Source organism: Schistocerca nitens, chromosome 5 (assembly GCF_023898315.1).
Source record: "Schistocerca nitens isolate TAMUIC-IGC-003100 chromosome 5, iqSchNite1.1, whole genome shotgun sequence".
In the NCBI taxonomy this organism is placed as follows: domain Eukaryota; kingdom Metazoa; phylum Arthropoda; class Insecta; order Orthoptera; family Acrididae; genus Schistocerca; species Schistocerca nitens.
In genome coordinates, this window is record NC_064618.1 from 850,715,824 (window position 1) to 850,734,226 (window position 18,403).

Genomic DNA, 18,403 nt, shown 5'->3' on the forward strand with positions numbered 1-18,403 from the left:
AAATTTTGACTGAAGGCATTTTTTAGTTCATACCTCGAATGTATTGAGTACAGTCACGTTTGAAGCTGCAAAATATGGATAAAATTATTTAAAAATAGCATATAACAATTCGTGCTGCTCTTCTATGCATACGTTCAGCATCCTCTGTTAATCCTATTCGGTACGGGTGCCACACACTTCACTGATATTCTAGCATGGGTGGAATGAGTGTTTTGTAAGCACTCTCGTTTGTTGACTGATTGTTGCTGGTATCTAGGGTGACGAGCTCTCCAGTATTTCCCGGGATCTCCTGTATTATAGCGTTTTTTAAAAATCCCGCCAGCTCTCTTATTGACCACCTGTTTCTTCCGTATGTTTCGGCGGTGATCTCTGTTGTACAATCATCTTAATGCCGTAAAGAACTACCGATAGTTGAAATACTTTGACGGACAAAATTCGAAAATATTTCGTAATAATCGATACTATCGTCGAAATACAGTCTTTTTACTGTTCGTGCTCATACCGAAAGAAAACGGCTTGACTCTAGGAAATGCGAAGAACGGAGAAAGAATGACGCAGCTTACGTGTCTATAGGGAGCGTGGAGGGGGGAATGTTTGCTTGTTTCTCGATCACTACTGGCAGCCCGCCTTTGCGCTCATCGCTTACCGATCAGCGGCTGTGGTAAAATCAGACACAGAGGTAAGGACTCGCGAAATCGGATTATAGACACGTTCATGTGTAAACACACTCGCTACATTATTTATTTCTCAATTGACTCAACAACACAACATATCGCAATGCTTCGAAAGATCCAGTACTAATGGATCGGTTAAGATGGCAGCAATCGAAAGCAGAGGACAGTCAACACAAAATGTTCCGATCGATTAGTGTAGTCTTATTTCCGTAATCGTACCTGCTACACTGTACTATGCTATACCATACTATACTTAGTCTGCATAAATGTTTTTTCACTCAAAACCTCTCTCTCGGTTTGTTGAGTTTCACGTTAATATGATACTTACGACATGCCGGTACCTGTTGTACATTGGTGGAAATTAGTATAAAGGCATCTGGTTATTTGAAGAAAAAACACATCTACTTGCGTATTTGGTATTGCACACGTTTTTCTCGTACTGTTTGCAACAAAGCGAAACAAAATACATTCCCATTTTACCATTAACATTGGTTCTTAAGAAATTTAAAGAAACAAGTCAACCATGCCGATGGAAACTGTTATAAAGTCAATTACGAATTGTTGTCAGAGCGACTTGATGTATACATAAATAGATCACAACTATGACCTATTATTTAGTTGGATCTCCATTGTTCTTAATAACTGCGGAAATCCTCTTAGGCACAGATTGTATAAGGGCAGTGATCTTTTCTTCCGAGAATGAGGTCCACTCCATTCGAATTGCAGTTTTCAGCTCCTCCACACACTCCATTGCGATGAACACGTCGTGCTAGGATCTCCCATTGATTTTCCATGGGATTTAAATTCGTATTTGTCGAAGGCCAGTTCAGAAGTTCAGTTCCTTTATCTTGAAACCACGACTTTCTCTTGGCAGGCCTATGAAGCCCAACGTTAGCGTATTGGAATAGGAAGTTATTCCTCATACATACTAACCAATTCAATTTCCAGCATACCTGTACAATCATCGGACATCATTTTGGGGTGCAGCCATGCTATGTTGGAAGCGCCTTTAGCACATCTAACGCTGCCACCGCCAAAGTTTCTACTCACCCGAACGTGTTCTTCTGCACAGAGATCATGCCAGTAATACTGAAAACCACCTGGCCCATCCAAATTAAGCTTCTTCACTGAAAATTACTTTTTCCATTCTATGGCCCACGGCATATGTTCTTCCCGAAATTTCAGTGGAGCCTCCTTATGTAGATGGCTTTTTTTTTTTTTTTCAAAGAACTAGACCTTGCTTTAGGCAAACTCAAGACAACTGGGAAAACAGTGATACTGTGTGGAAATTTTAATATTGACTTTCTAAGCCATAGCCCTCACAGGGAAAAGTTCTTAAATATTATAAAAGCCTACAATCTTTGTCTGGCTGTTAGCTCTCCAACACATGTACCAGAAACTAGTATCACTGTCCTTGATCAGGTATGTGTAAACATGGACAAGTGTACATCAGAAAACTTTGATACCGGCCTTAGTGCCCACCTTTCGCAATTACTAACCATACCTGCAAATCACATTTCGACCAGTGTACAAAATATTAACCATAAAAGGATATATAGTCAGAAAAATATTGAATATTTTCAAACATAACTTTGACATAGCTTTTCCACAAAGGAAAGTGATTCCCAGAAGCACAGATAGATTCAAAACCTGGATTACATCAGGTATTAGAGTATCTTGTAAAAGGAAGTGGGAACTTCTTCAGCAGTCTAAAACTGACAGCAGTCCAGAATTTCTAAAGTTATTTCAAAAAAATACAAGCTAGTTTTGAAATGTGGCATAAAAGAGGCAAAAATTAAGGAAAATGAGAAAAATATTATGAAATCATTCAATAAAATTAAGTCCATGTGGAAAGCTGTGCAGGATCATACAGGGAAGAAGACAACTCACAAAAATATTGTGATATCACATGATGGCAAGAATGTCACTGATCCTAGGGCAGTTGCAAACAGCTTCAGTTCTTATTATGCAACTGTTGCTGGAAAAGTAGTGTAGGAAGAATTTGGTAATCCACCGAATACAACACTGAAAGAACTTTCATCTATTGAAATAAATAATATATCCATGTTCCTCAGTCCAGTAGGCCCAACACAGTACCATTAATTCACTGAAGAGTAATTATTCAACTGGTATTGACGATGTACCAGATTATATTATAAAAATAACAGCAACACACATACTCTTTCCTTTATTAGACATATGCAATTTGTCCTTATCATATGGTGTCTTCCCACAGCAGGAAAGCAAAACTAATACCCTTATATAAAGAAGGTGATCAGCAATGTATGGGTGACTATAGGCCCGTGTCACTACTGTTAAGGGTTTTCGAAAATTATTGAAAAAGTGTTCCTTTCCCTACTAATTACATTATTCGACAAGAATAATATTATTTCTGGACGTCAACATGGTTTCAGACCACAGCGATCAACTGAAACAGCCACTTTCAACCTGATAAGCCATGTCTTAACTGCAGTGGACAACCACAGAAAAATCTCAGGTTATTCTTGGACCTAACAAAAGCTTTTTATGTGATTAATCATTTTGTGGTCCTGAGGAAGCTTGAACGGTATGGTGTAAGAGGTCTGCCAAATCAGTGGATTAAATCATATTTTGAATATCGCTCTCAGGTAACTGAAATAAAGTACATGGAAGGAAATGAACTCCAGGTACACCCTCCAGAACCATGTGGACTAAGTCATGATGTTCCACAGAGCTCTATTTTCGGTCCCTTTCTTTTTTGTTATACATTAATGATTTCCCATCACATGTTAGGGATTCTGAACCAGTACTGCTTGCAGATAACACCAGTCTATTAATTGAAGGAAATAACGAAGAAAATCATACTGCATCTGCAAAAGATATTACAAAAGAAGTGCCTGAATGGTTTACCAGAAACAGGCTAATAGTTGATCCCCAAAACACGGTAGTCACGAAGTCCCTCACAGATCAAAATAAAAATGCGGCGCAACCCGTTATAAGTATAGATAACCAAAACATTAGTGCTGTCACTGAAACTAAATTTCTTGGAATTCTTATCCAGGAAAATCTTAAATGGATCACTCATATCACATCCCTAAATTCAAAACTGGCCAAAATGAGCTATATAGTAAGAATTCTTTGCAACAATACTAGTGCAGAAACAGTTATGGCTTCAATACTGAAGTATGGTATCATTTCCTGGGGAAATGTACACCAGGCCAGTTCTCAGGAAACAAAAGGCAATTACAAGAATAATGAAACAAGTGAGCGGCAGAAAACCATGCTAACCTTTCTTTAAAAATCTCAATATCTTGCCATTTCCCTGCATTTATATACTGGAAGTAGTCATACAGCCGGCCGCGGTGGTCTCGCGGTTATCGGCGCGCAGTCCGGAACCGTGCGACTGCTACGGTCGCAGGTTCGAATCCTGCCTCGGGCATGGATGTGTGTGATGTCCTTAGGTTAGTTAGGTTTAAGTAGTTCTAAGTTCTAGGGGACTGATAACCACAGCAGTTGAGTCCCATAGTGCTCAGAGCCATTTGAGCCAGTAGTCATGCATGTCAAAAAAGTATTCTGAGAAAAGAAAACCTTTTTCCTCAAAACAAAAGTGTCCATGATTATAGTACTAGATCAGACAATGACATACATGTTTGTCATTGTAACACCACATTACGCCAAAAAGGTGTATATCATGCAGGAACAAAACTATACAACAGATTACCAAGACATATAAAATCTGTTCCTGAACTACAGAGCTTTAAAAAGTCTGTGACAGCTACCTTCTGAAAAACTGCTTCTATTCAATCTCACACTATCTTATGCGAGAAAAAATTTAAGTTTTACCTTTAATTATAGAAATAAGTTATAAATATCATTATTTTAAAAAGTTTGTAATTATTAACTGCATAGATCCAATTTGTTATAAAAATTTATATAACGTATGTTTCAGGTTTGAAAAACCAGTAGATCACTGAAGTGCCAAAGAAACTGGTATAGGCATGCATATTAAAATACAAAGATATGTAAACCGGAAGAATACGGCGCTGCGGTCAGCAATGCCTATATAAGACAACAAGTGTCTGGCTCAGCTGTTACATCGGTTACTGCTGCTAGAATGGCAGGTTATCAGGGTTTAAGTGAGCTTGAACGTGGTGTTGTAGTCGATGCACTAGCGATGGGACACAGCATCTCCGAGGTAGCGATAAAATGCGGATTTTCCCGTAAGACCATTTAACGAGTGTATCAGGAGTGCAGTAAAACATCAAATCTCCGACATCGCTGCGGCCGGGAAAAGATCCTCCATGAATGGGACCAACGACGACTGAGGAGATTCGTTCAATGCGACAGAAGTGCAACCCTTCCGCAAATTGGTGTAGATTTCATTGATGGGCCATCAACAACTGTCAGTGTGTGAAACATTCAACAAAACATCACCTATATGGGCTTTCGGAGCCAAAGGCCCACTCTTGTATCCTTGATGACTGCATGACACAAAGCTTTACGCTTCTCCTGGGCCCGCAACACCAACACTGGACTGTCGATGACTGGGAACATGTCGTCTGGTCGGACGAGTCTCGTTTCAAATTGTATCGAATGGATGGACGTGTACGGGTATGGAGAAAACCTCATGAATCCACGAACCCTGCATGTCAGCAGGGGACTGTTTAAGTTGGTGGAGGCTCTGTAATGATATGGGGCGTGTGCGGTTGGAGTAATAGGGGACCCCTGATACCTCTAGATACGACTCTGACAGCTGACACTGAGGCGTAGCGCCGTATAACGACCCTGCCTTGGAGGCGGTTAAGCGGGAGATGTGTCTCAGAGCTGGATAGTGACAGATGGTGACGCGAGACTGGACGCGCACGTAGGTTATGCACAAAGAACTTGTAGAAAATAACTAGACTCACTGATGGCGCTGCAGTCGCGGGATAATTTGAACCTTCGGCTGGACGCCATTATAGTGGTTGTAATCTGATGTGTTGTGTAGTACTGTTGTTTATGAAGACCCTGATTCAACGTTGTATATTTGTTGGGACGTACATACAGTATTTGTTACTCGTAATTCTACTGTCTGTACGTTCCAATCAAAAGAAGTAGAATGGTGAAGAGTCGTGCAGGGATTAATTGTACAAATAAATTCGAGAAAGGAACGAATATTACATTTCACAGGTAAGTGAATATTTTAAGTTGTTTTGTATGTCAGTGCACTTGCTTGATAAATGTTTTTGTAACACGGTATTAGCATAATGTCCGTGCATCTATTTGCAGGTTTCCTTTCTCAAAACCATAGCTGTTACAAAAATGGTTACACGCTGTCAGGAGGCAACATTTCCGACCGACAGAATACCCTTTTATATGTTCTGATCATTTTGAAGAAAGTTGGCTGATCTGTAGTGTTTTCATGGTCTAGGTTAGGTTGAAACTTGATAATTTGGTCGTGAGTTGCCAAAGCACTATGCCATATATAACGCACTTCTCGTCATAAAATCTAAAGCAAGGTAGTCAGAAAATATCTATTAATATAGTGGGAAAATCTTCGAGTATTTTGATGCGTTTTGCGTACATCTATCGTAAATGAACTACGAAAAATGCTAGGGGTCCAGTACGTAACTTTTAGCTACGGCAGATTCCATGTAGTACGTAAGATAAATTCATAAACAGTGACTAGTTGCTGTTTGTTCATAAATTAAAAAGTATGTTGTAGTAACGTATTTAAATGAGGCATTATGTTTGTCACCTAACTCAAGGGAAGGCATTTTATAACCAAAAGCGATGTATAAACATTCGAACTCGGCGCGTCAGTTCACCACTCTAATGGCCGCCGGCCAGCTATTCAATTTGTCCGCTCTTCACAGTCGACCACTCGTGCGGTTGTGGGGGCCTGGTTATGCATCAGCCGATAGAGGACAATATTGGATAGGGGGGCTGTGATTTTAGTTTCGATTGTGCCCACTAGAGTGCACTAAAGTAATAGAATGTTTTTCATAAACTGTTCTAGTATTTTCATAAAGTATGTCTTTTTGTGTATGTAAAATGTTATAAATGTGTTTTAGCAGTATGAATGATGCGTGAGTGTGGTTTTAGGTTAATATGAAGATAATTGTTTAACGAATTATGTAGTGGGATTTAGTCTATGAACATTTCGAAGAAGTATGGATATGGACAAAGGGGATTTTTGTAGAATAGATTTGTAAAGTAAGTTTATGCTAAAGGGAAAGTTAATTCATGTGTAAATAACAATAGTAAATAACTTTATGCATAAACAAAACTTCAGCATATTAGATAATTACGTCGGTAAAAAGTGCAGTCGTTAGGTTTACTATTTTGCGATTAGTTATTGAGGAAAAGCGCGGATTGACGCGGGAGAATGTTGTTTTGCTATTGGTTATTGAGTAAACTGACCAATGGTAAAGCAATATTCTTCGCGCGCCTTTCTCTGCTGGTAGAGAAGACTTAGGGTATTCTAGAGAAGAGTCGGAGGCTAGACATGAAACAATTCGTACGTGTGTAGTAGTAGTTCCGATGGAAATGAGAAGTTGCCGGATGTAGCAGTGTTTCATACATCAAAAGTGTGCTAAAGTGACGGCATAATTATTCCGATGGGCGTGTAGAAATTTCGGAAATTTTAAGTGAATTTTGTGGCAAAAAAAACATATTCCGCATGGCGTTTTGAGCAGGTCGGTGGCTAAAAACTGTGACTGCATTTGGTACCGACAGACTTAATATTTGGCGAGCATTATCAATCAAACACAATCAGTATTTTTGTAGCTGTTACGTTTTCGGAAAATGGAACACCATAAACTTGCTAACGTGAGTGAAACGGATTATGAGTGACTGTTAAGACTAGTACGGGCTTGGCAGTGATACTTGTTCACCTAAGTTTCAGAATAAATTAATTGAGGACAAAATTTCCAACCTTTTATTTGTGTGAAAACTTTCTCCCGAAATGTAGATTAGTGACTTAAATTGCAACCTGGTTCACTTCGAAGTGCAGTAGGTTTCACTCGGCTTTCCTACTGATGATCTGCTGAGACAATGTTCACAGGCAGGTGCAGGTACGTCGTAAAGGGACGGAAGGAACTGCGCAGCCGCAACACGTATGTAAGCATCCTGTCTCATCACCTTCATCCATTCATGTCCATTGTGCATTCCAGCGGACTTCAGCAATTCCAGTAGGACAATACGCCCCCCACATTTCCAGAATTGCTACAGAGTGGCTCCAGGAACACTTTTCTGTGTTTAAACACTTCCGCTGACCACCAAATTCCCCAGTCATGACCATTATTGAACATACCTGGGATGCCTTGCAACGTGCTGTTCGGAAGAAACTTCCATCCCCTCGTGCTCTAACGGATTTATGGACAGCCCTGCGGGAGTCATGGTGTTAGTTCCCTCCAGCACTACTTCAGACATAAGTGCATGCCACGACATGTTGCGGCACTTCCGCGTGCTCGCGGGGGACCTACGCGATATTGGGCAGGTGTACCAGACTCTTGGCTCTTCAGTGTATTATAGACAGCCTGGGGAGCAAGGATAGTTGTTGCTGCCGCCGGAGGTTAGGGATGATCCTAGCCCCCAATACATTTTATAACAGATACTCGCACATTCGAGAATCAGAAGTATATATATATATATATATATATATATATATATATATATATATATATAAATTATGGGAATGGATTTATCCAGTTTAGATGAACTTTTAATCTTTTCGCGTGAAGTACATGAAGATGCAAATTTAATTTGTGAAACCAGTCGTGTTCTGGAATAAAGAATTCTAAGAGTCGCAATGGTCTTGTTTATTCAAATCACGGAATATTACGGCTGTGGTTGCCTTTGCTCAACATACAGGGTGTTACAAAAAGGTACGGCCAAACTTTCAAGAAACATTTCTCACACACAAAGAAAGAAAATATGTTATGTGGACATGTGTCCGGAAACGCTTCCATCTATGTTAGAGCTCATTTTATTACTTCTCTTCAAATCACATTAATCATGGAATGGAAACAAATAGCAACAGAACGTACGAGCGTGACTTCAAACACTTTGTTACAGGAAATGTTCAAAATGTCCTCCGTTAGCGAGGATACATGCATCCACCCTCCGTCGCATGGAATCCCTGATGCGCTAATGCAGCCCTGGAGAATGGCGTATTGTATCACAGCCGTCCACAATACGAGCACGAAGAGTGTCTACATTTGGTTCCGGGGTTGCGTAGACAAGAGCTTTCAAATGCCCCCACAAATGAAAGTCAAGAGGGTTGAGGTCAGGAGAGCGTGGAGGCCACGGAATTGGTCCGCCTCTACCAATCCATCGGTCACCGAATCTGTTGTCGAGAAGCGTACGAACACTTCGACTGAAATGTGCAGGAGCTCCATCGTGCATGAACCACATGTTGTGTCGTACTTGTAAAGGCACATGTTCTAGCAGCACAGGTAGAGTATCCCGTATGAAATCATGATAATGTGCTCCATTGAGCGTAGGTGGAAGAACATGGGGCCCAATCAAGACATCACCAACAATGCCTGCCCAAACGTTTACCCAAACGTTTACAGAAAATCTGTATTGATGACGTGATTGCACAATTGCGTGCGGATTCCCGTCAGCCCACACGTGTTGATTGTGAAAATTTACAATTTGATCACGTTGGAATGAAGCCTCATCCGTAAAGAGAACACTTGCACTGAAATGAGGATTGACACATTGTTGGATGAACCATTCGCAGAAGTGTACCCGTGGAGGCCAATCAGCTGCTGATAGTGCCTGCACACGCTGTACATGGTACGGAAACAACTGGTTCTCCCGTAGCACTCTCCATACAGTGAAGTGGTCAACGTTACGTTGTACAGCAGCAACTTCTCTGACGCTGACATTTGGGTTATCGTCAACTGCACGAAGAATTGCCTCGTCCATTGCAGGTGTCCTCGTCGTTCTAGGTCTTCCCCAGTCACGAGTCATAGGCTGGAGTGTTCCGTGCTCCCTAAGACGCCGATCAATTGCTTCGAACGTCTTCCTGTCGGGACACCTTCGTTCTGGAAATCTGTCTCGATACACACGTACCGCGCCACGGCTATTACCCCGTGCTAATCCGTACATCAAATGGGTATCTGCCAACTCCGCATTTGTAAACATTGCACTGACTGCAAAACCACGTTCGTGATGAACACTAACCTGTTGACGCTACGTACTGATGTGCTTGATGGTAGTACTGTAGAGCAATGAGTCGCATGTCAACAGAAGCACCGAAGTCAACATTACCTTCCTTCATTTGGGCCAACTGGCGGTGAATCGAGGAAGTACAGTACATACTGACGAAACTAAAACATGGAAATTAAGCGTTTCCGGACACATGTCCACATAACATCTTTTCTTTATTTGTGTGTGAGGAATGTTTCCTGAAAGTTTGGCGGTACCTTTTTGTAAGACCCTGTATAAAGCAGTGTGTTGCTATTAAATCTCCTTAAGCCTCCCTTAAAACCATGATCGGCTATTATCTTGTAACAAAAGTCTTCCTCCTGCTTTAACCACGACTGCGCCTGTGCCTGTGTGAGCTGACCGGTGCTCCCTCCGTGCTGCCGCGCAGCGCCGCCGCGCATCCGGCTGCCGCGGCAGTACGAGGACGGGCTGCTGTTCGAGCGGGACGAGGTGATCCGGCTGAAGGTGTCTGTGCTGGGGCGGCCGCTGCCGCGCGTCACCTGGCACCACAACGGCGAGCCCGTAGCCTTCGGCGGCCGCCACGAGGTCGTCAACACGGAGCGCGGCTCACAGCTGCGCGTCGCCGAGGCGCGGCGCTCCGACCGCGGCGAGTACCTGGTGAGGGCGACGTCGCGCCTCGGGGAGGACCACGCCTCCGTCCTCGTCACCGTCACCGGTACGTCAGCGTCCCGGCCGCTCTGGCCCGCGGCACGAACAGAGAATAACAGATATTAATCTCCTCGCAACAATTAACACTCTGGTGTATTCAGTTTTTTTAATATTAATTTTAATTCAATGTCTGTGTAACTTTACATGCCAGTTACCCCCTCTCAAAGAAACTTCTAACACGAAGGAAACTATCGTAGCCAGATTCCTCGTACACTTCACAACACTATTCCGGAATCTCATTTATTCTCGCATTGCCTCAGTCGTCACTAGTCCCCTGTACACACGTCATCCTCCTTTGTTCTGTCACACACTACCAATCCACTCCGAAGTGTCATCGCCGTCAAGCGCTGCTCAGAGTCACCGTCTCCACTTCGTGTGCGTCACATTTCTTCATCGCACACCTTCTACCTCCCTCTGAGCCGTCACTCACCTTTCCCCTCTCACCACTCTTCTCTCCTCATCCACTCCATCTGATACAGTCTCTCATCCCAGTTCACCTACTGAACTGTAGTCACATTACTGGGTATTCAGTCAGAGCAGTATAGCTCCGTGTGTGTGTGTGTGTGTGTGTGTGTGTGTGTGTGTGTGTGTGTGTGTGTGCGCATGTGTGCTTGTGCGCGCACATGCGTGCATGCACATGCGTACATAACTCTTGCAACACTACTACTATTTGGTGAATTGTTACCTTAACTCCTAAATTATTTACAAGTCAAATGTTTACTTTAATAGTCCTTGCTCAGAAGTAGTTTTTTATTTAGAATACAAACTTGTGAATATTACTGGTATAAGTTCCAAACATAGTGAAGGCAATAATTTTAATTCCTTTCACATGTTGTATCTCACCTCTTGATTCAGTAACTGAAGTATTAGCTACACTAGTTTTGTTAAGACCAGTGGTTGGAAACTAGTAGTATTAGTACTTCATTCATCCAGAGGCAATTTACATTGCATGGATTTTGTGAGAAAATACACAGTATATTAAAATAAATTACACATATAAGAATGTACAGTAACCTACAAATACAAGGATGCACAGTACCTTACACTATCTTACATTATAACATTACATACAACTTTGATTAATTGCATAAAATGTATTTTTCATGGATTATTGTTAAGATTTAAATAAAAACAAAAAACAGTTGTAACACTTCTCTTCAAAATATTAATTTGGATCATAACAAACATTTGACTGAAAATAATGTAGTATCAACATAGTACATGATGTCATTAAAAACTTCAGTGTTGCTTCCTTAAATATAGACAGTTTTTTCATTTCTTTTTTATGTGCTTATTTTCAACCGATTCTCCACAATTCTAGGCTGCACTTGGGATTCACTCTTTTCCAATACAATTCACAAATAAGCCTAAATAGTAAGTAACAAAATCTAGAAAAGCACAAAACATAGCCTACTGTATTTCGTGATTAAGTGTGTGGACACAATAACTCTAAGGGAACACAGTATCAGGATAGTATGAATTGGAAAATAATGCTGACTGACTGACAATCAGACTGTACAATCCTCCTCTCCCCAGTTTGATTTGTATTGACAGGGTGTGTAAGGCATGACTAGAAATCAGCGTAGGTGAACAGGAAGATGTAACTGTCAACTGATATTGAGAAAATCGGGTTTGAAAATTTTAGGCATGCTTATATACTTCACATGGCCACTAGCATTCAAGGAGTCTGTTTCTGAGTGAGTAAGTACTTAACCATGAGGTCTTTTGCATTCCCTGTAATTCTAATGTATGTGACAAAATTATGTGCTCATCTAGAATCATTTATGAAAGTAAACAAAGTTTCTTTTGCCACAGACACATTGAAACAACAACAAACATGCAAAAATTTGACTTTCATTACATGTGCTGTATGTTGCAATAATTACTGTTTTCCACATTTTTATGATCAGTATCATCCTGATGCAGGCCATGCTCCATTGGGGTTACACATTACATTTTTAATAAAAAGTAGCTATAGTGAGTTCACTGGAAGTTCTTCAGTACTCTATTTTTATACCCAGACTTCTTGACAAAAAAACATTTCTTTCCTTCATTTACGATAAAGACTATGAAAATATTAAATGGACCATTGAATACTGATAATTTGCACAGTCCTAACAAGTCTGTTGTTAGAATTACATGGGAATAAAAAGAAAGAAGTACCAGCATGCAAGAGATATCACAATTACAGAACTAAGCACTTACTCGTTCAGCTGCGGTTTCCTTGCTTAATAGCTACAGTACAAAGTATAGATACATACTAAAAATTTCCGTACTCAGTTTCACTGAAAATGGTTGAAAGTTGGACCTTTTGTTTGTATATTTTCAAGTCCTAGTTGTGACCTGTACATTCTGTCACTATGAATCAAATTGGTGAGGAGGTTTGTAGGGTCCCCTTGTGCGAGTAACTGGGATGGAATTGAGCATAATCATCTGTGGATATGCCAGTCTCAATTTATGGGATTTCAATATTAAATAAACATGAGCTGCAATGTATACATAAAAATACAGAATTTGTTGAATAGTTAAAAAGTAAGAGGACTGCCCAACACAATGATATGACATCAACATTAAATCTCAAGCTTTTGGAATAAGAATTTCAGATATTCAAATTAGTGAAAGATTACAGTATAGATCATCCAGGAGTTTGAGCTGATAAACACACTAATTATAAGGAAGAGGGTGAAGTTCCAAAACCTTTTAGAAATGATAAAAATACTTGCAGCAAGAAAATTCTGGTGAGGACGTAGTAAAAGGTAAAATGAGGTGAGAGGAAAGGAGTATCGAGGCAAAATCAACAAAGAGGGTCACTAAATAAGAGACACAAACATGTCTTCTTCATGTGGGGTTACAAACAGTGGGAAAAGTAGTGATTGGTCTGAGCAGAGGAAAGACTGAAACCTAAATAGGTTAAAACTGTTTGAAAATAAAAATTAACACCCTAAAACTTAATCAATTCACATTTGTCTTTATGCTCACTCTGCTGGCATTAAAATAGTAACAGCATGAATACAGCATTCAGTACATATCAAACCACTATGTACTGTACTAAACGTTTGAATATACAAATGATTGACATTTCAGCAAACTTGCACAAAGTCAGTGGGACGAACACTTTTACCAAGTCTTTCTAAAATTTCTTTGTAGTAATATTGGTTAACTGTTTGTCCAGGAGGCACCCACCCTTTATGAACAATTCCCTTGGAATCAAAAAAGCACACAAGCATGATTTCACTTTTGACTTAGACATGTGAGCCTTTTCATGGTCTGGGTGATCCCTTCAAGCACCATTGTGAACTTTGGTGTTTTGTCTCTGGATTGTACGGAAAAACCCAACTTTCATTGCCAGCGATAACATGGCTCAACAATTCTGGATTGATTTCTGTTTTCTCTAACAGAACGGCTGCCAAATTTTTCTGTGTTTCTCGCTGTTGTGGTGTGAGATTTTCGGGGACCATGTTGTTGTTGTTGTTGTTGTGATCTTCAGTCCTGGGACTGGTTTGATGCAGTTCTCCATGCTACTCTATCCTGTGCAACCTTCTTCTTCTCCCAGTACCTACTGCAACCTACATCCTTCTGAATCTGTTTAGTGTATTCATCTCTTGGTCCCCCTCTACGATTTTTACCCTCTATGCTTCCCTCCAATACTAAATTGGTGATCCCTCGATGCCTCAGAACATGTCCTACCAACCGATCCCTTCTTCTAGTCAAGTTGTGCCACAAACTTCTCTTCTCCCCAATCCTATTCAATACCTCACCATTAGTTATATTATCTACCCATCTAATCTTCAGCATTCTTCTGTAGCACCACATTTCGAAAGCTTCAATTCTCTTATTGTCCAAACTAGTTATCGTCCATCTTTCACTTCCATACATGGTTACGCTCCATAGAAATACTTTCAGAAACGACTTCCTGACACTTACATCTATACTCGATGTTAACAAATTTCTCCTCTTCAGAAACGCTTTCCTTGCCTTTACTAGTCTACATTTTATATCCTCTCTACTTTGACCATCATCAGTTATTTTGTTCCCCAAATAGCAAAACTCCTTTACTACTTTAAGTGTCTCATTTCCTAATCTAATTCCCGCAGCATTACCTGATTTAATTAGACTACATTCCATTATCCTCGATTTGCTTTTGTTGATGTTCATCTTATATCCTCCTTTCAAGACACTGTCCATTCCATTCAGCTGCTCTTCTAGGTCCTTTGCTGTCTCTGACAGAATTACAGTGTCATCAGTGAATGTCAAAGTTTTTATTTCTTCTCCATGAATTTTAATTCCTACTCCAAATTTTACTTTTGTTTCCTTTGCTGTTTGCTTAGTATACAGACTGAATAACATCAGGGATAGGCTAAAACCCTTTCTCGCTCCCTTTTCAATCACCACTTCCCTTTCATGCCCCTCGACTCTTACAACTGCCATCTGGTTTCTATACAAATTGTAAGTAGCCTTTCACTTCCTGTTTTTTTTTACCTCTGCCACCTTCAGGATTTGAAAGAGAGTATTCCAATCAATATTGATAAAAGCTTTCTCTAAGTCTACAAATGCTAGAAATGTAGGTTTGCCTTTCCTTAATCTTACTTCTAAGATAAGTCGTAGGGTCAGTATTGCCTCACATGTTCCAACATTTCTACGGAATCCATACCGATCTTCCCCGAGGACAGTTTCTACCAGTTTCTCCATTCGTCTGTAAAGAATTTGTGTTAGTATTTTGCAGCTGTGACTTATTAAAGTGATAGTTTGGTAATTTTCACATCTGTCAACACCTGCTTTCTTTGGGATTGGAATTATTATATTCTTCTTGAAGTCTGAGCGAATTTCGCCTGTCTCATACATCTTGCTCACCAGATGGTAGAGTTTTGTCAGAACTGGCTCTCCCAAGGCTGTCAGTAGTCTAATGGAATGTTGTCTACTCCCGGGGCCTTGTTTGGACTTAGGTCTTTCAGTGCTCAGTCATACTCTTCACACAGTATCATACCTCCCATTTCATCTTCATCTACATCCTCTTCCATTTCCATTATATTGACCTCAAGAACATCGCCCCTATATAGACCCTCTAGATACTCCTTCCACATTTCTGCTTTCTCTTCTTTGCTTAGAACTGGGTTGCCATCTGGGCTCTTGATGTTCGTGCAAGTGGTTCTCTCTTCTCCAAAGGTCTCTTTAATTTTCCTGTAGGCAGTATCTATCTTGCCCCTAGTGAGATAAGCCTCTACATCCTTACATTTGTCCCCTAGCCATCCCTGCTTAGCCTTTTCGCACTTCCTGTTGATCTCATTTTTGAGACATTTGTATTCCTTTTTGCTTGCTTCACTTACTGCATTTTTGTATTTTCTCCTTTCATCAGTTAAATTCAGTATTTCTTCTGTTACCCAACGATTTCTACTAGTCCTCGTCTTTTTACCAACTTGATCCTCAGCTGCCTTCACTACTTCATCCCTCAGAGCTACCCATTCTTCTTCTACTGTATTTCTTTCCCCCATTCCTGTCAATTGTTCCCTTATGCTCTCCCTGAAACTCTGTACAACCTCTGGTTCTTTCAGTTTACCCAGGTCCCATCTCCTTAAATTCCCACCTTTTTGCAGTTTCTTCAGTTTTAATCTACAGTTCATAATCAATAGATTGTGGCCAGAGTCCACATCTGCCCCTGGAAATGTCCTACAATTTAAAACCTGGTTCCTAAATCTCTGTCTTACCATTATATAATCTATGTGAAACCTTCTAGTATCTCCAGGGTTCTTCCATGTATACAACCTTCTTTCATGATTCTTGAACCAAATGTTAGCTATGATTAAGTTATGCTCTGTGCAAAATTCTACCAGGCGGCTTCCTCTTTCATTTCTTAGCCTCAATCCATATTCACCTACTACGAATCCATCTCTTCCTTTTCCTACTGCCGAATTCTAGTCACCCATGACTATTAAATTTTCTTCTCCCTTCACTACCTGAATAATTTCTTTTATCTCATCGTACTTTTCATCAATTTCTTCATAATCTGCAGAGCTAGTTGGCATATAATCTTGTACTACTGTAGTAGGCATGGGCTTTGTGTCTATGGTGGCCACAATAATGCATTCACTATGCTGTTTATAGTAGCTTACCTGCACTGCTATTTTTTATTCATAATTAAACCTACTCCTGCATTACCCCTATTTGATTTTGTATTTATAACCCTGTATTCACCTGACCAAAAGTCTTGTTGCTCCTGCCACCGAACTTCACTAATTCCCACTATATCTAACTTTAACCTATCCATTTCCCTTTTTAAATTTTCTAACCTACCTTCCATGTATACATCAGTCTTTTATGATTCTTGAACCAAGTGTTAGCTGTGATTAAGTTATGCTTTGTGCAAAATTCTACCAGGCGGCTTCCTCTTTCATTCCTTACTCCTCATTCATTCCTGGGCTTACATATCATCAAGATAATCCCAGCCCACATATGTCAAGAGTTGCTACTGCTTGTCTCACAAAGACATGCCAAACTCTACCTTGGCCAGCAAGGTCATCAGATCTCTCTCCAATTGAGAATGTTTGGAGCATTATGGGCAGGACTCTCCAACTAACTTGGGATTTTGACAATCTAATGTGCCAATTGGACAGAATTTTGCATGACATCCCTCAGAAGGACAGCCAACAACTCTGTCAATCAATGCCTAGCTGAATAACTGCTTGCTTAAGGATCACAGGTGGACCACTGTGTCATTGACTTGCACAATTTGTAAGCTCTTTCTCTTGGATAAATCATCCAATTTTTTCTAAAACTGTAATTATTTGTTTGTCTGTACATACATATAACATCTACCAGTTTCTCTCCTATTCAGATAATTTGTTGTTATCTTTTTCTTACAATGTTTCTTGGTCCCAGTATCTGAAAATATCACCAAAATGTTCATCACATTTAAATACTTCTCTTGTCTTTGTAGGTAGTAACCTTACTCCATTATTATAATAACTAATAGACATAAACTGTATCTTAATGATTAATGGAAAATCTCATATAAAGATGTGAAACAAATACTAACAAAGAGATAGAGGGGCTGGCCAGTACTTACCTCAGCTCAGTACAGCCGATAGATACACAAAAATCAGAACCAAAAATTTACGTTCCTAGCTTTCGGAACAAATGTTCCTTCATCAGGGAGGAGAGAGGGGAAAGAAAGGGAAGAAGGGAAAGTAGATTACTTCACTTTTGAAAGTAGATCACTTCACTTTTGAAGGCCAGACCTACAAACAAATCAGGGGAACAACCATGGGAACCAGGATGGCTCCGTCCTATGCCAACCTCTTCATGGGCAGCATGGAGGAGACTTTCCTGAAGACACAACAGCTGCTTCCCCTGGCCTGGTATAGGTTTATAGATGACATCTTTGTGGTCTGGACTCATGGTGAAGAAACACTCCTTAATTTCCTCCATAACCTCAACTCCTTTTCGAATCTGAATTTCACCTGATCCTTCTCCGAAACCCAAGCCACCTTCCTGGATGTTGACCTTCATCTTGTTGAAGCTCACATCCACACCTCTGCCCATATCAAACCCACAAACAAACAACAGTACCTTCACTTTGATAGCTGCCATCTATTCCACATCAAAAGCTCCCTTCCCTACAGCCTAGGTATTCGTGGCAAACGTATCTGCTCCAGTGACGAATCCCTCAACAATTACACCAGTAACCTAACCAGTGCTTTCCTCTCCCGCAACTATCCTGCAGACCTTGTCCACAAACAGATCTCCCGAGCAATACATTCCTCCCCGTCCAACAACAATGTTCCTATCCCCAGACCACACAGAAGCATCCCCCTTGTCACCCAATATTATCCTGGCCTCGAAAACATCAACAAATTACTCTGTCAGGAATATGACTTTCTCAAGTCAAC

General features: G+C 40.5%; 1 protein-coding gene across 1 annotated transcript in view; it reads left to right on the plus strand.

Moving 5' to 3' along the window:
* Positions 1–18,403, plus strand: part of LOC126260757 (uncharacterized) — a 289,462-nt gene that overhangs the window by 145,761 nt on the left and 125,298 nt on the right. The window contains exon 5 of the mRNA XM_049958096.1: positions 10,240–10,527. Coding sequence (XP_049814053.1) covers positions 10,240–10,527 — 288 coding nt within the window. The remainder of the gene's footprint in view (positions 1–10,239; positions 10,528–18,403) is intronic.